The sequence below is a fragment of the Hipposideros armiger genome, unplaced genomic scaffold, assembly GCF_001890085.2.
Source record: "Hipposideros armiger isolate ML-2016 unplaced genomic scaffold, ASM189008v1 scaffold_27, whole genome shotgun sequence".
Taxonomy (NCBI): Eukaryota; Metazoa; Chordata; class Mammalia; order Chiroptera; family Hipposideridae; genus Hipposideros; species Hipposideros armiger.
In genome coordinates this window covers 2,748,532-2,775,325 of record NW_017731377.1, presented here as the reverse complement: position 1 = coordinate 2,775,325, position 26,794 = coordinate 2,748,532, and the positions used below count along the sequence as shown (strand labels likewise).

General features: G+C 47.4%; 2 protein-coding genes across 12 annotated transcripts in view; one reads left to right on the top strand and one right to left on the bottom strand.

Moving 5' to 3' along the window:
* The window catches only part of CUNH8orf74 (chromosome unknown C8orf74 homolog), a 29,752-nt gene extending 17,065 nt beyond the window's left edge, over nt 1-12,687 (bottom strand). The window contains exons 1-2 of the mRNA XM_019636117.1: nt 12,640-12,687; nt 10,927-11,119 (exon numbers count right to left, since the gene is read on the bottom strand). Coding sequence (XP_019491662.1) covers nt 10,927-11,119; nt 12,640-12,687 — 241 coding nt within the window. The remainder of the gene's footprint in view (nt 1-10,926; nt 11,120-12,639) is intronic.
* A 9,521-nt stretch (nt 12,688-22,208) lies between these two features.
* Nucleotides 22,209-26,794, top strand: part of RP1L1 (RP1 like 1) — a 46,659-nt gene continuing 42,073 nt past the window's right edge. For all 11 annotated transcript variants that reach the window (XM_019636222.1, XM_019636220.1, XM_019636212.1 and 8 more), the window contains exon 1: nt 22,209-22,387. The gene's annotated coding sequence lies outside the window, so the exon portion shown is untranslated. The remainder of the gene's footprint in view (nt 22,388-26,794) is intronic.

Below are 26,794 nucleotides of genomic sequence, written 5' to 3'. Positions count from 1 at the left end.
CTTTTTTGGACATATACCCAGAAGTGGAATTGCTGGGTCATATGGCAATTCTATGTTGAATCTATTGAGAAACTGCCGTACTGTTTTCCTGTTCATCAGATTTTTTATTTTTATTTTAAAGGTAAACCAATAGCCACATTAAAGGAAAAAATCTACCCAAACACTAGGATTGAGAAGACTTTGTTGCCCTTTTCAAGATTTCTTCTCTGTTCATTTTCCTGGCACTCAAACCGCAGACACAGAACGATGAACTTGAAAGATTGTCATGGACTTTTGCCCAAGCTCTTCCTTTTGCCCACAGTGGTCCCCCTACCTTGTCTGGTTGGCAAAGGCACTACCCACTGTTCCTTGTCCCCATTTCTCAAGAAGTTGGCATGCTTAATGCTAAAGAGCTTTGGCAGGAAGGACAGACTCCGGGGCCAGAAGGTCTCAAGGTTAATGCTGGTTCTGCTCTTTACTATGCGATGATTTGCAAGTTACCTAACCTCTCTGAACCTCAGTTGCAGCATTGTGAAATGGGGACAATAGTACCCACCCACCCAACATTGCTGTGAACATTAAATGAGCTGATCTATGTGGCGAGCTTAGCGTATTAGTGGGTATACGCTCTTCTCCGTGCCCTAGTACAGTGCCCTGCCAATGCTTGCTGCAGGATGGCTGAGTGAGTGGGGCAGGATTAAGCTGATTCAGGGTAGGGAGGGCTGTTCAGAGGGCAGAACAGGACCCATCATGCAGAAGGCTCAGAGAGACAGATTTCAGTTCAGCAGCAGGAAGAACTTTCTAGAAGCCAGAGCTTTATCAGTGGAGCAGGTCTTGTCTTGAGGACAGAGGAGGCATTTAGCTGGAGAGAGTATCCCTGAATGATGTGTGTGTGCTGCTGCTGGTGGGGAGCTTGTGTCAGGTGACCTCTTAAGTCCCGTTTGACGCTAAGAAGCTATGGTGGTTTTTATGGAGCTGACAGTTCCCTGTAGCCACGTCTGGGGTGCTGTGGGTCCTTCTGGCCAAGCTCTGTAGCTGTCTCAAGCTTGGTGAGGGGAGCCTTGACTTTAGATCTTTTTATTTCATTCTTGTTACCATCCCTGAGATGAAAATGACCAAGTCATCCTACTATCTCAGGGACGTGGTACTTCATACCTATACTTTGTCTCCTTTGATGTTGGGGGGGGGGCTCTGAGACCACCCAGCATGTCCAGCTGACTGAGGAAGGATATGGGAAGTTAGAGATAGGGCATGGGGTCACTCCAAAGGGCCAGAGGTCTGGTCTCAAGAGAACTGGTACCTTCTGCCCACACACAGGTGGCACCTCCAGGCCAGAATACATTAGCCAACTGGCATAGCTCACTCTCTCAGCTGGGTCTGCACCATCCACCCATTGGAGCCATCTTGCTGGGGGCCAGGATCCCAGGCTCACACTGTGACTAACTCTAGGTGACCTAGTTAGGAACCCAGCCCCCAGGTGTTCCACCTGGTTCTTCCAGGTTCTCAGCTCTTTCTGCATGACAACAGCCATGTTCTACTCACGGCAGGGTGCTCTCCTGGGCTACATGCTTCTCAGGCCTTGATGTGCCCAGTGTACAAATCCCTCAGGTCAAGATGGAAGGTCACGTGGTGAGGCTTGTGTTCTGCAGTCAGACAGATCTGGGTTCAAATCCTGACTCCACTTACTTGAGGTACAACCTGGTGAAAGTTACTTAAACTCTCTGGGCCTCAGCTCCTTCATGTTTAAAATAATGCCTATGATGCAAGGTTGTAGTGAGGATTACAGATGCTAGATGTGAAAATGCCAGGCTTGAGCAAGCCCTTGCAATTCCTCCCTCTGCAGGGTGCACGGCCCCTCGGTAAGGTCAGGGAAAGTTTCTAAGGCACAGTCTTGATTTCTGGCCTACTAAGCGGCTTCCAGTCTTTCCTGGGGAGCTGTGACCATTCAGCCCATTCAGTGTTATGGGCTGAATTAACAGGACGTCTGCCCCCAACCCCTCCCAATTCATATGCTGAAATCCTAACCCTCAAGACCTCACAATGTGATTGTATTTAAAGATAGAGTCTTTAAAGAAGTAATTAAGGTTAAATGAGGTCATTGGGAGGGGTCTTAATCCAATATGACTGGTGTCTTTATAAGAAGAGATTAGAACACAGACACACACAGAGGAAAGACCATGTGAGGGGCATGGTGAGAAGATGGCCATGTATAAACCAAGGAGGGAGGTCTCAGAAAAACCAAACTTGCTGACACCTTGATCTTGGACTTCCAGCTTCCAGAACTATGAGACAATACATTTCTATTGTTGAAACTGCCCAGTTTGTGGTACTTTGTATTGGCAGCCTGAGCAGACTAATACCTCAGGGAGTTATCTCTGAAACCATAGTTGCCCATTTGCCCCAAGAAAGGCACTCCCAAGATCTCAATCAATGGCCTCTGGAAACTTCCTCCCTCCATTAACAAAGAAGTTGCCTCCAAAGGCCCCTCCTCGGAGTTTAGTCGGAGGGGCATCAGGTTCATGCTGGGAAGGTGCACCTGCTCTCTGTCCAGGCTGGTCCTGAATCACTGGAGGCTCCCCTATGTCGGGTGGGGCATTTGGGGGCTGGCAGGTAGACCATGGGCATGGCCATGAGTGTGCTGGGGGGAAGAGCTCATGCAGGGGAGCTTGGAAGGGGGCGGGGTTATTGCCTCCTGCCAGCCTCGGGCTGCTGGGGGTGGGCGGGGTGGCTGCCTGGATGACATTTCCTGGAGGGAGAGTCAGGAGTGGCCAAGGGTGGAACTGCAGATACCAGTGCTGTGACACACTTCACAGGGCACTCACCTGGCCACCTTGTACCCCCACTGACCAGTCATCAAGACCCACTTCCTCCCACCCCCAGGATTTGGCGACCAGACCAGCAGGAAAGGGGTTCTTTCTAGGCCAGGTGTCTAAGTGGAGCATCAGAGAGAGGCTAGTGCTCTCCAGATGAGGATAATAAGAAGCAGAAGCTGCAACATGGCTGAAGTAATGGTTGGTGCAGAAGGGTCTGCAGATGAGTAGTGGTCATGGGCCCCAGACAAGTGTCTGCCCTGGCTCGCACATTTCCAGCCCTCAATTCCTTGCTCAGTGAAGTCTGGCGCCTAGGAGGTTGTTTCCGCTCTACAGCTTCCCGGCTGCAATGTGCCGGTCACAGACAGGAAGTGCAGGGCCTCCAGAGTACCCTGCATACCTGCAGCTCCGGCAGGCGGAGGAGGAGGAGGCCTCAGGGTCCCCATATGCCCCAGCATCTCCCTCCTCTACTCTCCCGGCCTGGACCACAGCAGGGTATGCAAAATCTGCCCACTTCTGGCGACTTCTACCCACCAGGATGGAGCTGGCAGCCTCTGTCCTTCTGTACCTCTCCTGGTAACTTCCTCTTCCGCCCCAAGGAGACAGGATGGGAACTACCCATGGTTTCCTAGAGGCTGGCAGAGGAAGCACAACGAAAGAACTTTCTTCTGGCCTCAGGTTGAGACCAGAATGTCCTGGTGAGCCATGTGCCAGGACGCAGAATCAGCTTATGGTTTTGAATAAAAGGCCAGCCACTCTCCTCTTCCTCCCGGTCCTGAGGCCTGATTGGGTGGGGAGATAAGCTGAGGTGTCGGCTGTTTCTGGCAGAGCTCTGATTCATTGTTGTGCAAACATGACTCTCCTTAAATGCTGTCTGCCAACTTTGTTATCTAGTTTGCAAGCAGAGCTCAACCATCCTTAGCCCCTGATTAACCAAAAAAAAAAAAAAAATTCCTGGAAAAGCTACCTTCCAAGATGACTGACAGCCCACTGTGGACTTCAACCGAAATATGAGCTTGAATGTGAGCTGGCTGGCCAGGGGACCTCTGGCTCTCTGCATCCCGCACACCATGACCTGTGATAGGTGGGACACGTGCCCAGGAGGAGGGGCCGTGCGGGATGTGAGATGGGAAGGACCTGACCTGCTGTCCTCGCCAGCCGTTCCTGCCGTTACCTCCTGGATCCCTAATAAGGGCAGTGAAGAGATGCCTCGGGCAGGGATGCCTCCTCACACGTGTGCCCGAAGGTGGATCACATGTGTGGGGCACTAAGGGCCAGGCTAGAGGGTGTCTGGGCCTCCATTCTGCTGGCCTGCCATTTGAACCCATCTTCAGTCCTGCTTGCAGGGTGAGGGGAAGACAGGGAAATGGTACAGACAGCAAGCCTCCCCAGGGGCAGAATGTGACAACGTCTAGTCCTGGACTGCCAGCATCTGCTGTTCATGCAACTTCATCTCCATGCGCGAGGACACACGGGAGTTAACATTTGCTGAGCACTTATGATGTGCCTGTCACTCCGCAATATGTTTTTGTGTGCCCTGTCTCATTTAATCCCGCCAACTGCCCTATGAGTTGGGGTTATTTATTATTGCCCTCATTTTAGAGACGAGGAAATGAAGGCACAGAGAGGTAGAGTAACATTTTCAAGATTCAACAGTAATAAGCGATGGAGATGGAATTTAAACCCAGATCTTCTGACTGCAGCGTTTGGTGCCTAATCGCTCCACTGCACTGCCTCTAACATGACCTGGACACACAACCCTCAGTGGAGTAACCCTGGGACGAGTCAAGCACCCTAACCTCCTCTCCGCACACAGCACATGTTGTCTCCATGAGCATCAAGAATCTACTCATTCATTCATTCGTTCATTTCTTCATGCACCAGCACCCCTATACACTGTGTGCCACATGCGTTGTTTTGCACTGAGAAAATTGATACAGGAGACAAAAATGAAAAAAGCATAGATGTCCTCTCCAGAGGTTCCAGCCCCTCGTGGTTGGCCTTCCTTGTTGTACAGTCGTACGTCTTTGGGGAAGGAATTTAGATCTGTATAGAAAAGGAGGGAGGAGACCTGGTGGAATCAGGGTCTGAGAAGGATGAACGAGGCAGCCATTGCAGGAGCACGCCTGCAGGTACTCAGAGATGGACTACAGAAGCCCAGTTCTTTGTTCCTGAGGTTCCCTCCTAAAAATAAGAGCTAGCACCCACTGAGCACTTACCAGGCACCAAGCGCCATGCTATGGGCTTCACATCCATAACCGCATTTAATTTTTAAAACAATCCTAGGGGGTTTCTTGCGTTTCCCATGTGTAGATGTGTAACCGGAGGGTCAGAAGTGATGTGACTCGCCCAGGGCCACATATCCAGTAAGGGGCTGAACTAGGATTTGAATCTTCGCTTTGGGTGCCGAGCTCCCCGATGGATTCGACTTTCAATGAGTTGATTTCCAGGCAAGGGGTGCCCACACAAAAGCTTGTTCCTTCCTACTCCATGTTTGTACCAACCATGCTTCACAAATTTTGAGATGATTTAAAGGTAAGAGGAAGAACTTGTAAGCTGGGTGGTCCAGGGTCAAGAGTTAAAAAGGTCAGGAGGAAGGAAAGATGAGTCAACATTAACAAGATGGAATCGGTGAGGGTGATTGTAAAGTCCCACATGTACCCTCAGAGTCTCCATTGCACAGGGGCAGGATGGGAAAAATGGTTCCCATATGGGACTGCCTGACCAATATGAATCAATTTGATGTTGATGCTGATAAGGTAAATGTACCCTTAGGCTATAGCCTAAGGCTAATATATTAGCAGGAGTATCATCAGGACAGGGGAGATGATAAAACCCCGGTTACTTCACTGATCAAATCACAGGTTGTATTGTGTTTGGATCTGGGTGCCATATTTAAAGAATAATATTGACAAACACAAGTATGCCCAGAGAAGGGCAGCAAGAAAGGTGGCAGTGGTGGGGAGATGGGGTGGAGGGAGTCTATGGAAATGATGCTGTGTTAAGAATGATAAAAGGGGGGCAGCCGGTTAGCTCAGTTGATTAGAGCACAGTGCTCCTAACACCAAGGTTGCTGGTTGATTCCCCAGATGGGCCACTTGGAGCTGATGGGTCCCAGAAAAACACACTGTTCCCCAATAAGATTTATTTAAAAAGAATAATAAAAGGCACGAGGGGATGTCTAGTTTAAATGTGAAGACATGATAGTCACATTACATAAAGCTCATTAAATATCTCCAGGGCCTGCACATTGCTTCTAGAGGACAGACTTCAAGGAAAAGTTGTAGAAGGCAGATGTAGCAAGATATTAAAAAGAACTTCCTAGTAACAAGAGTGGTGTATGAAAGAATGAGTTGCCTTTGACGGAGGAAGTTCCCTGTTCCTTGGACAGTGCCCACAGAGGCTAGAAGAAATTTATGGGCTGGTTGACGGGCTCCCTGCAGAGAGGGAATTAAGTTTTCTGATCATTAAGTCTCCTTCCAACGCTAAGATTTTAGCAGTCTACGAGACACAGGTAGGCTGTGTTGGCAAGGTATGTGATAACCAGAAATGCCGACAGCTACAGTGAGATCTCATCTCCTTGGTTTGAAGTTGGGTTTGCATCATCATCGACTGTTTTTCAAGGCTTTGGCCTGTGGAAGGCTCTGATGGAAACTTGAAAGAGCCCGAGTTCCCACCTGCTTGGGCCTGACATCCTTCTTCCCGCTTGTCAGTGTTTGTTCTGGCCCTGAGCCACTGCAGAGCTCAACCGATGACGGGGTTAAACTCTGGTACCCATGTGTTGCTGTAAGCAGCGGGGGGCGGGACACAGAGGGGTGCCAGGAAGGCCTTGGGTGTGGGGGTTGGGGGGTGGCTGGGGTGGGATGAAATTTCCCAAGGATCTCTGAAACCAGCCCATGAGCAACTCCATGTCTTACTCAGCCTGGGACCACTGGGTGGGAACAACGGCATAGAGCAGAGAAGTGGAAGGGCACATGGGCAGCTTAAGAAATAGAAAGAGGCTGATCCAAGTGCACATAAGATGTGTGATAGGAACACTGAATGGCCTGAAGCAGAGGAATTATGGGATTTACTTTGTGTCTGAAAAAAAATCACTATACTGTTTGGTGAATGTGTACAGAAGTACAAGATTTGAAAGCAGTGCACTGGCCGAGAGATGGAGGTGGGTTAGAAAGGGTAGTGGAGGTGGTGAAAAGTGGTGAGAATTAGGGGAGGACGTTGAGGTGCTGCTGATAAGACTGGTGGGTGAGCTCTGCGTACATCGGGGATGCCAGGCATCAGGTACAATAAGGGTGACTTGCACACAGCACTGCAATACCTCCATAGCCTCTCTGATAATTGATGTGGCTACTAAGTGAACAATGGTGGGGAGTGTATACAGCATGGGTACACTGGACAAAGGGGTGATTCATGTCCTGGGTGGCACAGAGTGGGACAGCTCGAGATTTCATCACACCACTCACAATGGTGCGCAATTTAAAACTTGGAAACTGTTTATTTCTGTAATTTCCCATTTAAAATTTTCAGACCACTGTTGACTGACTGTGAGAAACTGAAACTGCAGAAAGCAAAACTGTGGACAAGGGGGGGACTACTGTATACAAACAACTCTTAAAATTCAACAATAAGAAGACAACCAGATTTAAAAATGGGTAAAGATCTTAAAAGACACGACACCAAAGAAGACATACAGATGGTAAATAAGCACGTGAAAAGGAGCTTCACATCTTATGTCATCAGGGAAATGCAAATTAAAACAATGAAATACCACTACACACCTGTGATAATGGCCAAAATCCAAAACACTGACACCACCAAATGTTGGTGAGGATGTGGAGCAATAGGAACTCTCATTCACTGCTGGTGGGAATGCAAATTAGTACAGTCACTTTGGAAGACAGCTTGGCAGCATCTTACAAAATTAAACGTGCTCTCACCATATGATCCAGAAATTGTGCTCCTTAGTATTTACCCAAAGGAGTTTAAAACTTACGTTCACATGAAAATTTTCTTGCACATATTTATTGGAGCTTTATTTAAAATTGCCCAAACTTGGAAGCCACCAAGATGATCTTCAGTAGGTGAATGGATAAATAAACTGTGGGACATCTGGACAATGGACTATTATTCAGCACTAAAAAGAAATGAGCTATCAAGCCATGAAAAGGCACAAAGGAAACTTAAATGCATATTACTAAGTGAAAGAAGCCAACCTGCAAAGGCTACTTGCTGTATGATTCCAACTATATTCTGAAAAGAGGCAAAACTACTGAGACAGGAAGAAGATCAGTAGTTGCCAGGGGGAGAAATAAATAGATGAAGCACAGTGGGTTTTTAGGCCAGTGAAACTACTCTATATGATACTGTAATGGTGGATACACGTCATTGTACATTTGTCAAAATCCATAGAATGTGCAACACCAAGAGTGTCCCTTATGTAAACTATAGACTCTGAGTGATAATGATGTGTCAGTGTGGGCTCATCAGTTGTAACAAATGCACCACTCTGGAGGGGGATGTTGATAACGGGGGGGCTGTGCCTATGGGGGGGGTATGGGGTATATGGGAAACCTCTGTATCTTTTGCTCTATTTTGCTGTAAACCTAAAACTACTCTAAAAAATAAAGTCTGTTAAGAAAAAATAGTACAACCTGAAGCCATAAAACTCCTAGAAGAAAGCAGGGGAAATGCTCCTTGACATGGTCTTGACAATGATTTTTTGGATGTGACACCTAAAGCACGAGCAACAAAAGCAAAAATAAATAAGAGGGACTACATCAGACTAAAAAGCTTCTGCACAGCAAGAGAAATGATCAACAAAATTAAAAGGCAGCCTGTGGACTGGGAGAAAATATTTGCAAACCACATATCTGATAGTGGGTTAATATTCAAAACATATTAGAAACTCATACAACTCAATAGCAAAATCTCCAGTATTTCAATTAAAAAATGGGCAAAGTACCTGAATAGACATTTTCCCAAAGAAGATATTCAAATGGTTAACAGGTACATGAAAAGTCACTCCATGCCATTAATCATCAGGGAATGTAAATCAAAACCACAGTGAGATGTCACATCACACCTGTCAGAATGGCTATTATCAAAAGATGAGATAACAAGGACTGGCAAGAATATGGAGAAAAGGGAACCCTTGTGCACTGTTGATGGGAATGCAAATTGGTTCAGTCCCTGTGGAAAACAGTATGGAGGTTCCTCATAAAAAGTAGAATTATCATATGATCCAGAAATCCCACTTCTGGGTATTTATCCAAAGAAAATGAAATCACTGTCTTGAAGAGATACCTGCACTACCGTGTTCATTGCATCATTATTATAAGAGCCAAGACATGGAAACAACCTATCTGTCCATCGATGAATGAATGGAAATGTGATTTTACGTGTACACACACACACACACACACACACACACACACACGCGTGCGCGCACACACGCATACATGCACTCAAATATTATTCAGCCATAAAAAAGAAGGAAATCCTACCACTTGTAACAACATAATGAATCTTGATGGCATTATGCTAAGTGAAATAAGTCAAAGGCAAAGACAAATACTGTATAATCTTACTTACATTTAGAATCTAAAAACCGGAACTCATGGAAAGAAAAAAATAGATTGGTGGTTGCCAGAGACGCCAGTGGGAGTTGGGAAGGAAATGGGTGTAGCTGGTCAAAAGGTATAAACTTCCAGTTATAAGTAACTCTTGGGGATGTAATAAATAGCATGGTGACTAGAGTTGACATACTGTATTGCATATTTGAAATTTGCTAAGAGAGTAGACCTTAAAATTTCCCATATAAGAAAAAAAATTTTTAACTAGGCATTTTGCAATATATACATATATCAAGTCATTATGTCATACACCTTAAACTAATACAACATTCTATGTCAGTTATATTGCAATAAAACTGGGATAAAATAGTACAAAAATTTTTTTTTCCAATCTATTTAAAGTGGCTCACATGATGCTCTATCATCCTGCCATCTTTTCATGTGCATTTCCTAACATGAGGACATTCATAACCACGACCATCAGAATCAGATCACCCTTGATGTATGACTACCGTCTAATCCCCAGACCTCATTCAAGTCTTTCAAGTTGTCCCAATAACATCCTTTAAGCAAAAGGACCCAAACTGGGGCCACATGTGGCCACATCCCCTCAGTGTCTTTCAGTTTGAAACTGTTCCTCTGTCTTTCTTTGGCTCCCATGACCTTAACGTTTTTGAAATTTACAGGAGAGGGACTCTGTGCAATGTGCATTATTTGATGTTTTCTCATGATTAGATTAGGTTCTGAGTCTTTGCTAGAACCATCACAGAAGGATGCTGGGCTCTTTTGCATCCCATCAAGTGGCACAGGGTTCTCAGTGTGTCTGTCCTCTTACTGTTGATGTGCACTTGGCTCATTTGATTAAGATGTCTGCCGGGCTCCCTCACCGTAAAAGTATTCTCTTTCCCTTCATAATCAGTAGGGATGTTGTGGGGAGGTTCTTTGGAAGTATGTAAATTTCCCATTTCTCATCTAGCATTCACCCACTGGTTTTAGCACCTGATGATGATTCTTGGCTGAGTATCACTATGATGATGATCATAGAAAGGCAGCTCCATATATTTGCTTAATGAATGAACCTGCATCTCACAGCCCAAGAGATTGACAGATGTGATCCCCTCGTGCCAAAGAGCCACAGAGAGAGATGCTTATCCTCTTCTCATGAAGCCCCAACACAGGTCAGGGGTCCCCTCTATAATCCATCCATAGACGCTCCCTCTATTAACTTACCTGACTGCTAGTCTCACATCCCTGCCCACAAGCTGATACCTGTAAGGGACTCCCCCAAGACATTCAGCAGAGCAAAACCTGATCCTGGGAACACTTTGCAATCTTTCAGGAGTGGGAAGTCAATGAAGGGTTTTAAGTAGAAGAGTGACATGTTTGATTTATGTTAAGCAAAAACAAAACTAAATGAAACAAAAATTCTGGATTAGGATCCCTCCTCTGTCTTCCCTAAAACAAAATTTCCCAGCTCTTCAGAGAGCTTCTGGGGCAGTGGAGTCCTGTGCAGTTCCCTGTCCCCCCCCACCAAACGTGTGACTCGTGCCCTGGGTGCCCCATACCTTTGGTTTCCTTGAGCAGCTCTTCTGTGAACTTGACCACCTTGGCCACCTCCACCCATGGGAAGCCTTTGCCCACAGCAAAAATGATGCTTTCGTAGAGGGTATCCAGCAGGATGCTTCTGCGGGAGTCTCTCAGTTCATCAAACTCCTCCCAGTTCAGCAGCTTCCGTAGGTGCTCCCGACCTGCTGGTTTCTACAGAGCATGACATGAGGGGTGGAGGGTGAGATTGAAGAATCAGGATGCCGTCTTCAATAGGCAACACACTCCTGGGGGCCCCACGTGGCTCCCCACCATCCTGGAGAGTGAATGGGAATGTGGGCACGCCTGGGCAGAACTAGGCTTTTGTTTCTGGACAGCTTTCCCTCCCCCTTCTGGGAATGTACCCTTCTTTCTAGCACTGCTTGTTCCTCTGAGAGTCCTCATGCTGGCCATGGCAGCCATGGTTTTGGAAACCTCCAGCAGGCTTGAAGTCTTGAATTATGGTCCTCCCTTCCTCTAACTGCCCCAGAACATTTGATCTGATAATGAAATTCATACTAAAGTGTGAATGGCTGAAAAGGGGTGTGGCAAGGCAAGAAGAAATGTATCTTGCTTGGTGAAAATTCAGGCACTCTGGCAGGCTAGTGGGTAGAGACTGATCAGGGTACCTTTTTTCCTACCTATAAGTAAGAATCCATTTTACTTGAGAGTTTGCCTGGCCCTTCCAGAAAGGGTCTTATAGATTGCCAACAGATGTAGGAGAAGCAAGTGCCTTTAAAAGAGGGGGTAAAAAAAGGTATGTCATGAAATGGAGACCTATACATACAAGAGTGTTGCTCTCATGGAGTGAAGGGACGCTCTGGCTGGGGTGACCTTGCATGGGGCGAGGGAAACTGATGGCTGATGTGGTGCCAGACGGAGGCTCACAACCTGGTCCTCAATCCCCAGGGACTCCTTTCCCACCACCACCGCTCTGCTGCCTGACCCAGGCAGCCCTTCCCTGCAGCCCTCACAGATCCCCAGGTTGGTGTCTGATGGGACAGCTGGTTGGAAGATACAGACAAGGTGGTAAAAGCCTCGTCCCAAGGTGCGGAGCTGCCCATCAGCTCGCAGCTCTGGGTCTGAAGCCGACCTGAGCACACAGTAGTTGGCATGGGGCCCACTTGCCTGAGGTCTGCAGTAGTGCCAACACCCCTTGTGGACAGCCCTGTTCTGGAAAGAGAGGTCCAGGCCCTTTGGGTTGGAACCTCATCACTCCACAGGACCCCTTGTCATGTCTTTTGGCCTCAGAATTGGTTCTCTGCCTCTCTTTCTGCCCGAGAGCAACAGACCCATCACATCACCCCCTTCCACACACATACACAACCACACACACACTCCCAGAGAGCTCACAGGGCCCTGTGACCAACCAGCCTTAGGGGTCTCCATGGCCTCCTGGAGTGAAGGCAGGCGCAGGGCCTGCACCTCCATCTCCCCATTCCCTCCAGTGACTCTGCCACACCGGGAGCTGTCCCTGAAGGCCCCAAAGACCTCTAAGGGCTGGTGAGTTTTTGGCTGGGCATTCCTGCTCACACACACACCCACTACAGGCCTGAGGAGTGGTGTGCTGAGAAAAGGGTGATGTCCAAGGTGTTGGTCCAAAGAGGCACCCTTGAGGGGCCCCTTTTCGCACACATGGCAATATTAGACCAATCTGAGCAAACTTCCTTAGAAAAGCCACGTTTTCTCTTCACCTGAAATTGGAACACTTTTTTCACTCCCTGGGGTGTTAAGAGTGCCATGGTTCCTGCATCCAGTTGCCGAGAGACCCAGCCAGGACTAACTCAAAGTTCCCAGAATCTGGGGGTGAGAGTGCGGCTTTGTGAGGTCATGAAGACCTGCTTTGAGGTGGCTTTTTTCAGGCTCCTTTCCTCTCAGCCCCTCCTCCCTGGCTGGGCACTGGGTCCCCCCTCCCCACCTGTCTGGAGACACTGATCCTTTTCCTATCTCTAATCTCTCCTTCGCAGACTGTTCACCTTCAGGAGGTGAGCCTTCTCAGGCTTTCCTGCAAACACACACACACACATCCCCCTTCCTGCCTATCCTTTTCTCCCTTTCTCTCCATTTCACAGTCAAGGATTTCTCTCCATGAAAGACAGGCCTCCATTTGCTCTCTTCACATCCTCACCAACACCTCATCATACTAGGGTCTGGTTTCCACCCCACTTCTTCACTGGCCAGTGGCATCCATGACTCCCTGTTTCTTGCTTCTTGGCTTTGCTTTGGGGTACAAGAAACAGCTCCGCAGGGGCATCCCCAAGTGCAGTGCCCAAGCATCCACTGGTCACCTGAGGGGCAAGTCCTGCTCTGCCCTCCTTCCTGACTGTAAGCACTGACTCTGCCCAGCAGCCTCCGTGAGGAAAGACCGGGTTGCTGAGCTGGCTGGTCCTGGGGCTGCCTCCACTGGTACCTGGTCAGGCCACCTCAGCCCTCTGGGTTTCTGCCTGGCCTGGGTGTTCCTGGCTAGGAGTGAGAGCTTTCAGGTTACAGCTCTTCCCCCTGTTGGTGGAGGAGTGGGTGCTCCCAAGTTTATAGCATGTACCACCTCACACTCAGAGCCATCATTTCTGCCGGGCAAAGACTTCATCAAGACTTGCCCTGTGGCTCACCTTCCTTACCTTCAAGGTCACATTACCTCAGGGCCCTCACTGCTCTTCCCATCAAGAGGAAGACTGGTTAGGGCCACTTTGTTCCACCCTTGCAGATTACTAGGGACAAGGCAATGGGATTGGAGGTGGCCCTCTCCTCCCATGAGGCTCTTGGGCTCCTCATGCACACTTACCCATGTTCTCTTCAACAGCTTCCGCACTCACGATTATCTCATGTAGGGAATGCACACACAAAGTGCGCCCCATTGCAACATGTCGTTATGTTATGGCTTCCTTCCTGTCCTTGTCATCCTTGATGTTTGTTTCCTTTGAACATATATTTATTTCTTGGCTTCTAATAAGCCACTCTCACCTGAATGAGCTTCTGTTTCTCCACCCATTCCTTCTCTACCTTCCATCCAGACTTCTCTTCCTCTGTTTGTTCCTTACGTGCTGGTACACTCTAGGGTTCTGTCTGCACCTTCTTTTCTTTCTAGGTCACATATTCCTTTTTTTAAATTCTGTTATGGTGAGAATACAACATGAGATCTACCCTCAATACATTTTTAGGAGCACAATACAGTATTGTTTCCGACATGCATAATGCTGTACATCTGGTCTTTAGGACGTATCTGTCTCACATAATTGAAACTTGATGCCTCTTGATGAGCATCTCTCCATCCTCCATTCACGCCCCCCGACCCCAGACTCTGGCAACCACCATTCAACCTCTGATTCTATGAGTTTGACTATTCTAGATATCTCACATAAAGTGAATCATGCAGTATTTGTCCTTTTATGACTAGCTTATTTTGCTTAACATAATGTCTCCAAGATCACCCCATGTACTCTTTTTTATTTTCATTTAAAAATTTTTTTTTCCATTGGGGTAAAATATACATAAAATTTACTTTTTAAACCATTTTTTAAGTGTTCAGTTCAGCCAGTAGCACTAAGTACATTGACGTTGTTGTGCAACCATCACCACCATCCATCTCCAGAGCTTTCCCAACATCCAAAACTGAAACTGTCCCCATTAAACACACCCCATTCTACCTTTTCCCCAGATCCTTTCAACTGCCATTCTTCTTCCTGTCTCTGTGAATTTAACTACTCTAGGTATCTCATGTAAGTGGGATCATACAGTATTTGCCCTTTGTGGATGGCTTCTTTTCTGGGTGATTTTTGGGACACTTAGCTTCCTTTTCTGCCATTGCATAAGGGATATGCTGGGGCAGAGTCTTTCACTTTTAGAGCTTTGGGCCAGAAGGACCACATCTTAGACATGAGAGGAGAACATCACCCAGAGATCCTTTGTGTCCCTTAGTGGAAATGTGAAGTGTATGTTATGAATGTGAAGAAGGGTATTTATGGATAATGGGTAGATCAAAAGGGAAGACTCTGGCAGATGCTGTTTGTGGTCTGTCCACTATTTACTCTCCACTAGTCTTTCCAATAGAACCCCAATTTTCCCAGGGACAGCAATGTGCACAGCTTAAAAACATTTCCCTGCCCCACTTGTAGATTGGAGTGGTCATGTGACATAGTCCTGGGTAGGTTTTCCAAGCTTTGGAAAGTCTGCTTGACCTTTATCCCTTTCTTTCTTCTGACTGGGAATGCAAAGGTGATTGCTGGAGCACCAGCAGTCATGTTGCAAGCATGTGAATGAGAATCCCCTCTTGGGGTCCCTGATAATAGCCAAGGTCTGCTGCACCAGTCACTGACCACTGACCTCTGCAGTTTTTGTGATATAAAAGAAAATCTTGTTTAAGCCACTGTTGTTTTGGTTGAGAGTTACATGTAGCTACATTGAATCTCTCAGGGCTAGTGAGACTAATTTCTGAGGCTCAAGTTGGGTCAAATGAGGTCATGAGATGAACCAGGCAATGAGGGGTTCTTGTTCACAGTAGTAAAGTGATTTGCCAGAACCAGGAAGTGGGGGTGATTAGGTTGCAGGATATGTCCCCTGGTCACCAATGTGAGCTGCACGTCCGACTTCCTGTCAAGGCCCTGAGAAAGAGACAGTCATCTTGGAAGACTTTTCCAGGGTTGGGGGAGGGAGGGAATTCTGCTCATTACATGAAAGGAGCCTCATCAAGGACAAGTCATAATGATGACCCAACAGTCCACTATTGTGGACAGTTCTCAGAAGGTAAATTTAGGCTTTGTGATCAGTCAGCCTGTTAAACAGGTGGGAACCCTTAGTTCCTTAGGAAAGGACCCCTGGAGGTAGTGGTGGGGGGAGAGATACACATTTGAGAAAGGTCATTCTTAGGGCACAGTAAATCTCAGCATGTTTCTAAGTGATCATTCATTTATTCACTCAAAAAATATTTATGGTGCATTGAAGTGTATCCATTCTACTAAGAGCATGAGATATAGAGGTGACCTGTAAAGTATTCTATGATGTGAACCCCTGACTTCTTCCTCCACCCTGTTTCCTAGCATTGTCCCTCACCCCTTCTTTGTTTTATCTGCACTGCTGGACTTTCTGTGCCCCAGGTACACTCCTTCTTGGGCCATTTGTACTTTTTCTCGCCTCTTTCTTGAAGGCTCTTTTTCCAGGTACCTGCTTGGAGATGCTTCCCCTGGCCACACTTTACAATGGCGGCCCCTTCCTCTCACTCTCTAGCCCCTCATCCTGCTTTGTTTTCCTTCACAGCACTCATTCACCTGACATATGTTTATTTACTATGTGTTTGTCAACCCCACTAGAACATAATGTCCATGAGGGTGGGGTCTTTGCTTTGCTCGCTATGGGGACGCTGTGCCTGAGACAGGCTCTAGCATAGGACAGATGCTTCATATGTATTTGTTGAATGAATGAACACTGGCCTGGACCCCCCAAGATATGCCCAGTCCCCGGAGGGCAGACCAAGTCACAAATACGCTGTCTAAGTGTAGTGACAGTGCATTGGGGGGCTGCGAGGGAAGAAAGGAGGGGAACCCAGTACAGATGGGGATGGCTCCTTGGACAGAATGACTGCTGGAGACAGAGTGGGGCTAACTGGGAACTGAGGGTCAGTGCAGAAATAAAAGAGGGGGTCTGGTAGATGAGTTGTGCAGGGCAGGTTGGGGACTCCTTTGTCCCTTAAGTCAGAGGAAGTGGGTGGGGGATGAGACAAAGCGTGGTAGATGAGGTATGGGGTTGTAATGGAAGGTTGAGAAGAGCCACCACACAATGGGACTCTAATGTCAAAGTAGGAAAGAGAATATAGAAGTTAGCTTTAGAGCCAAGGATAAAATTCCTGTTGGGGAGAGATGTTTTAATAGTTTAATGGGCCTCTTTGGTAGTAGAAAGATGGCCCCGGGGAATACGAACAGGGGACAGAAGGCTACATGATTGCTGAATAGCTCTGCATAAGCAGTGGGCTGGACTTTCAATATTCAACCCTCCCAAATGGGGTTCTATTGGCAATGAAGTAAGTGGGTGTGGCAATTGGGTAGACAACCAATCCCACCTGCCCCAGCAACAAAGCCTTTCTGCCTGGAGTCAATAAGGTATTGGCTGGGGGCGGAAGGGGGGGAGGTGGAAGGGAGAAAGAAGTGGTAGGACCTTGGAGATAGAAGAGGTGAGGGATCTGGGGCTCTAGGGAGGAGGAGATCACAATGGAGGAAGCCGGAGTCTGAGGGGAGAGACCACTCTGCAAAGTCCTCAGTGGTGGGGATGGGGTGACGATCAAGAGCTTTTGAATACAGGGGTGTGTCAGAGTCACTTAAAATATCCTTCCTCTTGGGCTGTGAGATAACCCCCAGTGCCCTTCCTCACCCCCAATATCACAGATGTCTATTATGTACACTGGCTTGGTTATGGAGAATTCGAGATCCATGTGGGGCATAAAGGTAGCAACTCAAAAAACACTCCGTGAAGGATTGGGAATTTGGCAGCAGTGTGAGACTCAGGGGCAAAGAGGTGAAAGTTCTAGTCTCTCAAATCCCTTCAGAGATGTGGGGAGGGACACTGAGTTTTCCACCCATGTGGGTTGCGGTTGGACCCCAGTCTGATTTTCACTTGACAATAGTAGAGCACAGATGATGTCATCGCTGAGGCTGAGGAGACAGGATGTGGTTTGGGGCGGTGGGGTAAACAGAGGTTTGGAAGAGCAACTGTAGAGAGTAGGATGGTAATGGATACAAGGAGAGCCCTGGATCTCCCAAACCCAAACTTTGGAAAACCATTCAACCAAAGCCTTTGCCACACTGGGTGAATGCTTTCAGCCAAGGTCTACAGCTCCCCGAAGGCCTCTCTTGGAGGGTGTGGCAGGGAGGTCAGAAGAGGGCGCCAGGAACCAGAGGCCGGCAGGGAGCAAGCCTGAGGGCCTGAGAGGTGGAAGAAGTGGTTTGAGGCTCTGAACATCAGCCCGTGAGAGCACTTTTTGTATTTTATGGCCTCTCCAGTGCCTAGGACAGTATCAGGCACTTAAGAAGGACTAGATTAATATTTGTTCAGTGACTGCAAGAAAGAAGGTCCCTGGATGATAGTAACTTTGCTGCCCATGGCCCTGCTGGTTTCCCGTTTACAACCGGTGGGATTCTTCAAAACTGAGCCAAGGCCCTGAAAGTCCTGCTGTCACTGCGGCTCTGTTGCAATCACAGAGCTAAAGTATTGGTGAGTGTGGGGAGTAGGGTGGAGAAGATAACAGAAGTTGGAAGGCTTAGGTTCTAAGTGTGTGGCTTCATTCGTATCATGAGCTGAACTGTGTGTACCTCCAAAATCCTCCTGTTGAAGCCCTAACCCCTACATGTGACTGCATTTGGAGAGAGAACCTTTAAAGAGGTTAAATGAAGTCATATGGTGGGACCTAATCCAATGTGTCTGGTGTCCTTATAAGAAGAGGAGATTAGGACACAGACACACGAGGGCCATGTGAGGACACGGGGGGAAGGCAGCGATCTACAAGCCAAGGAGAGAGGCCACAGAAGAAACCAACCCTACTGACATCTTGGGCTTGGACTTCTAGCCTCCAGGACTGTGAGAAAATAAATGTCTATTGTTTAAGCCCCCCAGTCTGTGGTATTTTTTATAGCAGCCTGAGGAAACTAATACAATGTGGATACCAGCCCTTTATGGGTGGGATGGGGTGAGATATGCACAATTATAAGTAGGTTTCCTCCCTTCAAAGAAAGAGGAAGGACGCTGTGACTTCTAGGGCAGGGAAGTGCTTCTTCCCTGGGGAAGAAGCTGTTTGTTTGTTGTTTAAATTTACAATCTGTTGCAGGTCAATATGTAAAAGAACACAATGAAATGAATTATTGGAAAACATATTAGACATATAAAACACAGGTCAACTGTTTTCACACTTGGACATCACTACAGGTCAAATTGTTATAAAAGTTTCTAAATGCTTGTTCTCAGTGTCTGTTCTTATCTCATTTTGTGCAGGTAACAAGCAGTTCATGACATCACTTCTAGCTGCCCTCACTTTTAGTAGCATTGGACTGAGACAATCCCCCTCGTTCTTGAAGTCTGACTTTAGAGGTCAGACAAAGGCTTACCTGTGCCCAGCCAGGAGCTCCCAAGGGGCCCTGCCAGCCACCTTTCCAGCGATGGGGCCCTGTGGAGGTGGCCAGTGGGTGGCTTGGCTGTCTGCAGCTGGGGGGCCTTTCACTGCAGTAAGGAGAAAGCAAGCGGGCATCCTTCTCTCCCAGGAGTAGGGAGAGGTGAAGAGGCCGAGGGAAGAGGAGGAGAATCCAGATGATGAAAAGAAGACAAAACTTCTCTAGCTAAGCACAGCAGCCATTTTAGATCTGAGGGCAGAGTCTAAGGTGGCTTTCCTGTCGAGGGTGATCCGAACTCCACAGGACTGCAGAACGTAGCTTGCTGTGGTATGAGTAAAGGCGGTCAGGGAGATGGCACAACACGACACCTAGCATTTTCTTTCAAGGGGATTTTCTGTTCTTCTGCAAGTAGGAACAGTTTTAACCCTATGGACAAAAAGCCCAGCTCCTATTATCCTGATCAGAGAGGTCTGTTGAGACAGTGACTTGGGGAAATTGGTGATGGTTCAGAATAGCAAGAGCGAGGCGTGGGCCTGACCAGGGAATGATGGAAGAAGCATTGAGGAGTCACACTGGAGGCTCAGTTATGTTGAGACCAAGAATTCGAAGGAACTTCAGTCCATAGGAATGAGTGAATTCCCCCAGAAGCTTCCAACCCCTGTAGGTGGAAAAGAGGAAGGAAGTAGCTGGATTGGTCAGCAAGAGAGTGGCTGAAGCGCTGTCCCATAAGCTCTATGGGGGTAGAGCCAGGAGGTGGGTGACAAAGGCCTGCTAAGGGCAAAACAGAGGTAGTGGGAGGAAGGGCAGGAAAAAAGCCAGCGATAGAAGGCTGTGGCCTGAGACTTATCTCGCAGAGCTGAGGTTCCTAGAGCTGAGCATGTCGGGGTGACAAGGCCTGGGGGCAACGGGCAGGGGACTTAGTTTGTGAAGTGGGGTGCAGTAGACAAAAGGTGTGGCGTGAAGGGACTTTGAGGCCAGATTGTGGGCTGGATGCCATACAATGTAGATGTTAATTTAGCTGAGATTTCTTTGCATTTTCCGTAGTAGCTAAGGAGGCACTGGAATATAGTAAGTTGATCAGAAACACTGAGTCATGAATCTTTTATTAATTGATATAAAGGACTCTGAGGGTCCAGTACAAAAGTTCCAGTTACCTTTTTTAGAGCTTTGAGTAATTCAAATAGGTTTTCTGGAGGACAGAGCCTATTTGACCATACAACTCATGGAATCATAGATATTAACGCATGATCACTTTTAGAGGTAAGGTAGTCCCCAAGGTCAAAATTGCCTGGGGCAGTCCCATTTACTCCTGTTATCCTGTGTCCCGTTTCACTTCCTAAAGTGTCTTGCTTTGGCTGATAAAATATATATACACAGTCACTCCCCCTGTAGGCCACCAGTTCACTCCCTCCGTTTCACAAATGTGGACAAACCGATTTATTTTCCCTTTACTTGCAAAGATTCCCACATTCCTCTGGAAAATGAAAAAGTTAGTGAGAGGTTTGATTGTCCTTGTGTGCTTATTCATATGTTCAAATGAAGTGGCATTTATCGAATACCTTGTACGCCCTTGCAGGGACCCAATAAACGTGAACCCACACATTCCATCTGAAATTTCTTTGTGCTGCCCATATCCTGCACTTTGCCTGAAGAATCTGGATTTCAGCCCATGACTGTGGTGTTTGACAATGTTTATTCTAATTTATTAAAATAACTTGGGCAAGCCCAGGGTGATGGTTAATTTTAGGTGTCACTTTAACTGGGCGAAGGGATGCCCAGATAGTTGGTGAAACATTATTTCTGAGGGTGTTTATGAAGGTGTTTCTGGAAAAGGCGAGCATTTGAGTTGGGAGACTGACGTCTCCCACCAATATGGGTGGGCATCATCCAATCCGTTGTGGGGCCCAGTAGAACACAAAGGTGGAGGAAACGTGAATTTACTGAGGCCTCCATCTTCTCCTGCCCTCAGACATCGGTGCTTCTTGTTCTTGGGCCTCCGGACTCAGACCAGGACTTACACCATCACTTTCCCTGGTTCTCAGGCCTTCAGGCTGGGACTGGAACTACACGCCGGGTTCTCCTGTGTCTCCAGCTTGCAGATGGCAGACTGTGGGATTTCTCAGTCTGTAGAATTGCCTGGGCCAATCCCTCATAAATTTCTCTCTGTGTAGCTGTATATATCCTATTGATTCTGTTTCTCTGGGGAAACCTGACGAACACACCCAGTGTTCACATACAGAGAGATCTCCACTCTGTAGCCCACATCCATGCACACCTGATCATTTGGACTGAATTGCCGTATCTGGCAGCCAGCAGCAAGCTTTGAGTGATTTTGTTGGCAGAATTGATCTGTCCTATTGATGTTCAACATGCATTGGCTCAGTCTTTGCCTCTTGATGACAATACAGTCTCAGTCCCAGTTGTGTCCACAGGTGGCTCTTTCACCTAATTAACTCCCAGTGAGGAAACCGCCAGCTTCAGGTCACATAGTTTATCCTTGCCTCCAGGCAACCCTGTACCTAAACATGAATATTCTAAGAAAGGATAGTTTTCTGCCCACAGATAGTAGATTTGATCATTCCCGACTTCAATAGTTCCCCCTAAGTGTTGCCAACATAAAGCCCAAATGATCAATTTAGCCTAAAATGAGGAAGGAGAGTCCTCTGAGGAGGAAACTGGCTATTCAGCATCAGTATAGAAAAAAGCTGATGGGTGGGTTTCCTTGTCAGCTGGTTCTTTCAGGCCTCCATATGCTTAATTCCTGATTCATGCGATGGCATTGTATTTCCTTTTCTACTTTATTCGTGGCGATTGCAACCAGCCAGCCACCTTTTCCCCTGCTGTCCCCTACTCAGGACTTGTGTTTCTATGGAGCACAACCCCTCCCCCGCCATGGACCGGGAACCCCCTGCCAGCACAGACTGCTTGTGGCCCACCCAGGTGGCTGGAAGTGGGTGGGAGCTGCTGGGGCTTGGAGGGCTCCCTGCAAACCCACGGGATTGTGTTTAACAGTCTTGAAGAGTGTCCCCTTGGGCAGAGGGCCAGGAACAATCTGGGTAACCCACTAAGCTAATTACTCTCTGCAGATGGTGTCCCCCACTAATCCTCTTTGGGGTTCTTATAATGCAGCCCCATCCTGGGAGAGCTGCCGGGTGGCTAGCCTCAGTGCAAATGGGCCGTCTGCTTGGGCAGAGGACGCAGAGGAAGGCTGCCAGCCTTGTGGCCCCTGGAGGTTCAACCAGCTGCGAGGAGAGAGGTGACATCCAGAGTGGCCTGGCTTTCCTCCGCTGCACGTTCCCCCTGGGGCTCCAGGGGCTCAGGGAGCCGGCCATGCTCTTGTGCTCCCTGGAGAACGGTGAGTCTGTGTCCCTGGGGTCACCCACCTGAAGGCGGTGTGTCTTGGCACTGGGAAGTCACAGCCGATGGGGAGGCGTTTCAACCTGAGACTCTGGGAGGGATGTCTTGAGCAGGATGCTTGTGATGATGCAAGATTGGGGCTCTTCCCCCAGCCTGCCAGGCTGTTTGGTGTTAGGTCATGTTTCAACACGGCACAGCTGAGATTCAGGCTCCTGCTCGTTGATTTATGGGATGTTAATATTACAGCCCGTCTGGTTCTCCCACCTGGACCTGGAGTGTGAACAATGCAGTCACTGGTGCCAGACAGGGAGAAATCCCTCCTGAGGACCCTCCTCCAGTTCTTGGAGTGGTGGTGGAGGTGGAGGGTTGCGGGGGTGCAGGGGTGGGGGTGGGAACGGACCCCACTCCTGTGGGGTAAAATCGGCCATGTGGGTGGCTTGGGGGACATGTTTGCTTCTCAGAGGATCAAGACTTTAAGAGAAAGCTATCAATTGCCTGGGCAAATATAGAGCATGGAATGGGGTTAGGGGTCCCTAGGTATGACTTCATTGAAATTTCCCTACCGGCTTCAAGGTTAGCATCATTTCTACAAAAGAAGAAAGTAGGGTGCGCAGAGATTAAGTTATTCAAAGTCCACAAATTCAAACTCGGGTCTGTCTGAAACCTCTTCCGTCCTCACTGCTCTTTTTCTCGTCATCCCTGGGTGAGGCAAGCACCATCCTCCTCTCTTGGATTGGCTGGACAAGAGGCCGAGGCTTGGGGGTGGGCGATTTGCAGAGGGCACGTAGCCCGTGAGGACAGGCCCTTGGCCAAGTCCAATGTGATTGCCACTAACTGTCTCTGTGCCTTGGTTCTGTACCTTCTATACCCCACTGCTGACTCACTCTACACTGAAGGCTCTCTCCGCGTAGGAGGAAATCCACCCCATCGTGAGAGAGAAGGGGAAAAAAGCCACTGCCTCCCAGCAGCATAGCCATGGAGGCAGCCCTGGGAGAGCCCTGGTCCCCTCCCACAGCCCAGAGCACACTTCAGACAGTGAGAACATCTGTTCGGGGCAATCCCCAGAGAAGTACAACCCACTTTGTCCTCTATTTACACTCTTAGATATATAAACATCATCCAGGAATCCTCTTATCAATTGTGGTGACTTCAGACAGGGCTGCTCTCTTTGTCTAACACTGGGGGGAGAGAGAAGAACTGGTTGCTATTTTCAGCTCCGTGGTGCTTCAATGTATGTTTGTGTAAGTGTGTGTGAGTGCGCATGCCTGCAGGTGTGTGTGCATGTGTGTGTGGATGGTGTGTGGGTGGTATGTTTGTGCACACGCTGGTTAGAAAGATCTGGTGTTGTGAAGAGGCCACTGGACCAGCATTCATAAAGCGTAGCCCTGCCCTGGCTGGCTGTACGATGCCCCTGCTCTCTGGGCCTGGCTTTCCCAGGTGGGATGTGAGTGAGTTCGTCTAAACCAGCCATCGCTTCTTTCAGGGCAATTGACTATGTTCGCAGTGTTCAGCAGCTTTCTCAGCTCCAAGAAATAACCCCAGTCCCTATAACCTTTCCCTGTAAAGCACATTTTCCAATCCTTTAATCATCTTGGTTGTTTTCCTCTGAACTCCCTCCAAGATACCTATGTCATTGGATAAGTATGTCACATAAATTAGTCAGTAAATCAATCTGTCAACAATATCTCTTGAGCAACCACCCTGTAGCTTGCAGGAGGTGCTGGGCTGATACAGTCCAACCACAGAAACAAAACAGAGTTTTCACTCTGGCTCAGACCAAGGGTTCATTTGTCCAGCAGTGGCCGGAGGCACTGGGGTCATGCTGGGAGGGCTTGTTCCTTTTAATGCCATCATCCCCCAACGATCAGGTCCTTCCCCCAACATCAGTGTCTGAAAATGTTTTAAGTAAACATTTAAGGACACCTGCTCTGTTCAGGGCCCCATGCTAGGCTGTTCAAGGGTTACAAAAATCAGGGCGATACAGGCCCTGACTTCCGGGATGAGAGGCAGGTGTATGAGGTAGAAAGAGTGAGGATACAGAAGCAAAGAGGGGCCATTGGAGTTAGATGGGGCCTGCTCTGAAAGGTTTTCTCTCGGATGCAGCATGATCAATAACAAAGTGAAATAGCCAAAGGAATTCAGAATTTGGAGAAAATTATTCCTTTCCTTGAATAGTGGTTTCACCAGTTATTAGCTAGGCAAACTTTGGGCGACTTATTTAAGCTTTCTGAGCCTCAGGCTCTTTAAGGATAACATTGCAGGATTACACCTACCCGGAAGGATTGTTTGAGCTTCGATGACATCACATTTGGAAAGTGTCTGGTGCATATTAGGCTATTCATGTGTATAATCTCCTCTCTTCTCAACAGCAAATTACAGATATCAGCTTCAGAAGAGCCTTCAACTCTTCTGGTTGGATGTATAGCGTTGGCCGTCCCGCTAGCTGGGTTTCTAGATTCCGTTAGGTGATGATGTGTGATATGCACAATAGTATTGTCTCTGCTTATTGATCCTAAAATAATTTTCTTCAAGGTTGAAGGGCAATCTTTTATTTATAGTCTAGCATATGATTCATGATTTTATAGTCTTAGTTTAACAGCTGTGATCTTGACTTTAATCTTTATGGTTGGGGAGGGTCCATATTCTTTTTTTAGTTTAACCTCAATTTTCTGTATTCGAAAGAGCACTTGACCCTTGGTTGAGACCTCTGGCTAACCTGGCAAGAGAACTTTGGACAAGTCACTGAAGAAAGATCCAGCTGTGGCATGCAGCAAATGCTTCTCAAATGTGTGTGTGTATCAGAATCGCCTGGAAGTCTTAGTAAAACACAGACTATTGGGATCCACCCCGGACTTTCTGACTCAGGGAGTCTGGGTGGAACCAGACAATTTGCATTTCTGAGAATCTCCTGGGTGATGCTGAGACTGTGGGTCCAGGGCCTGTTCGTGAGAGCCGAGAACCACTGGTATAGAAGAGCAGCCCTGGAGCTGAGTGGAGCGTGGCCAAGCGAGTTGACCCTTTTTAGCCTACTTTTTCATTTATAAAATTTGTACCTTACAGATTAGATTTAAAGGTAATAATTAGACAAATTATGATGCAGAAAGCACTTTATACACTATAAAACATAATATAGCTATTAATAGCTTAATAATCCCCATTGATTTTAGCTTATATACCTATAAAATGAGGATAATTATAGTAATTTTTATAAAGGTTAAGTGAGATGGTCTATATAAAAACAATTAGTGGAATATAAAGAACTATAGAGTCTTGTTCTTATAACCCCCCTCGGTTTCCTCATCCATAATATGACAGGATGGCCAGTGGCTTCATCCTGTGTGCAGCCAGACTTGGTTATATGGTAGTTCATTATTCTAAATGTGGATAATGCTAATTTGTATTTAATAGCCTGCTGATGCTGCCCTGTGTTCTGTTGGCCCCGTTGGTCAAAGCTGCATGTTGGGCTACTTTCTGTTAGATTGCTTCTGGCTGCAAGAAACAGAATTCCCAGCTAAAGGTAGCTTTAAGATATGGGGTTTATTGTCTCATCTAACAAGTTCATAGGCAGGGTTCTTTCAGGGCTGATTAATTCAATGCTTGACCAAGTTAAGACTCTGGCATTCTCTTGGCTTTCTCCTCATGGTCACATGGGGGCTGCAGCAGTGCCAATCATCACATCCACATACAACAACAATGAAAATCAGAAAGAGGTGAATTCCTAACTTGTATTTCTTTCAATGGATAAAAATACTTCTTAGAAGCCAGTTATTTGCCAGTATTGTATCACGTGCCCTATGACAAGGGAAATGGAATTACATGATCAGCTTAGAATAGTCAATATTCAACCTCTGTGGCTGGGAAGAGGAACAAGAAACAAATGCTCACCCAATCAGGCTTCTGTCAACAAGTGAGAAAGTGATGCAGGAATGGCTGACAGGAGGCAACCAGCTGTGACTGCTGCACTCCAGTGTCTCTTTCCAGTAAGGATCACGTCCATAAGGGCTTTACTTACACATCTGCCACACAACATTGTGCGATCTTCCCATAGCTGGGAGCACAGCTAGAAAGAGCTCCCAGCAGAATCTTGAAATGCTGTTTCAAGTGGTATTTGTGAATCTTCACAACAGAAATCGAACTCTCTAGGAACCAAGCACAGCCATCCAGCCGCCTGTCCTGGTGGGGCAGGTCTAGAATGTCAGGGCCAGACCACAGCCCAGTGGACTCAGAGGCCACAGGGTTTTTCCCAGGCAAAGTGCTTGACCTAGAGGATTCATAAATCAATGTCATGACATTACTCTTGTGTGTAGTGCTTCCTCCTGAATCTAGCATAGCGTCAGCACCACAGCAGGTGCCTGACAAATACCAACATTTTTTTTTTCTTAAGAAAGAAGCTCTAACTGTGATA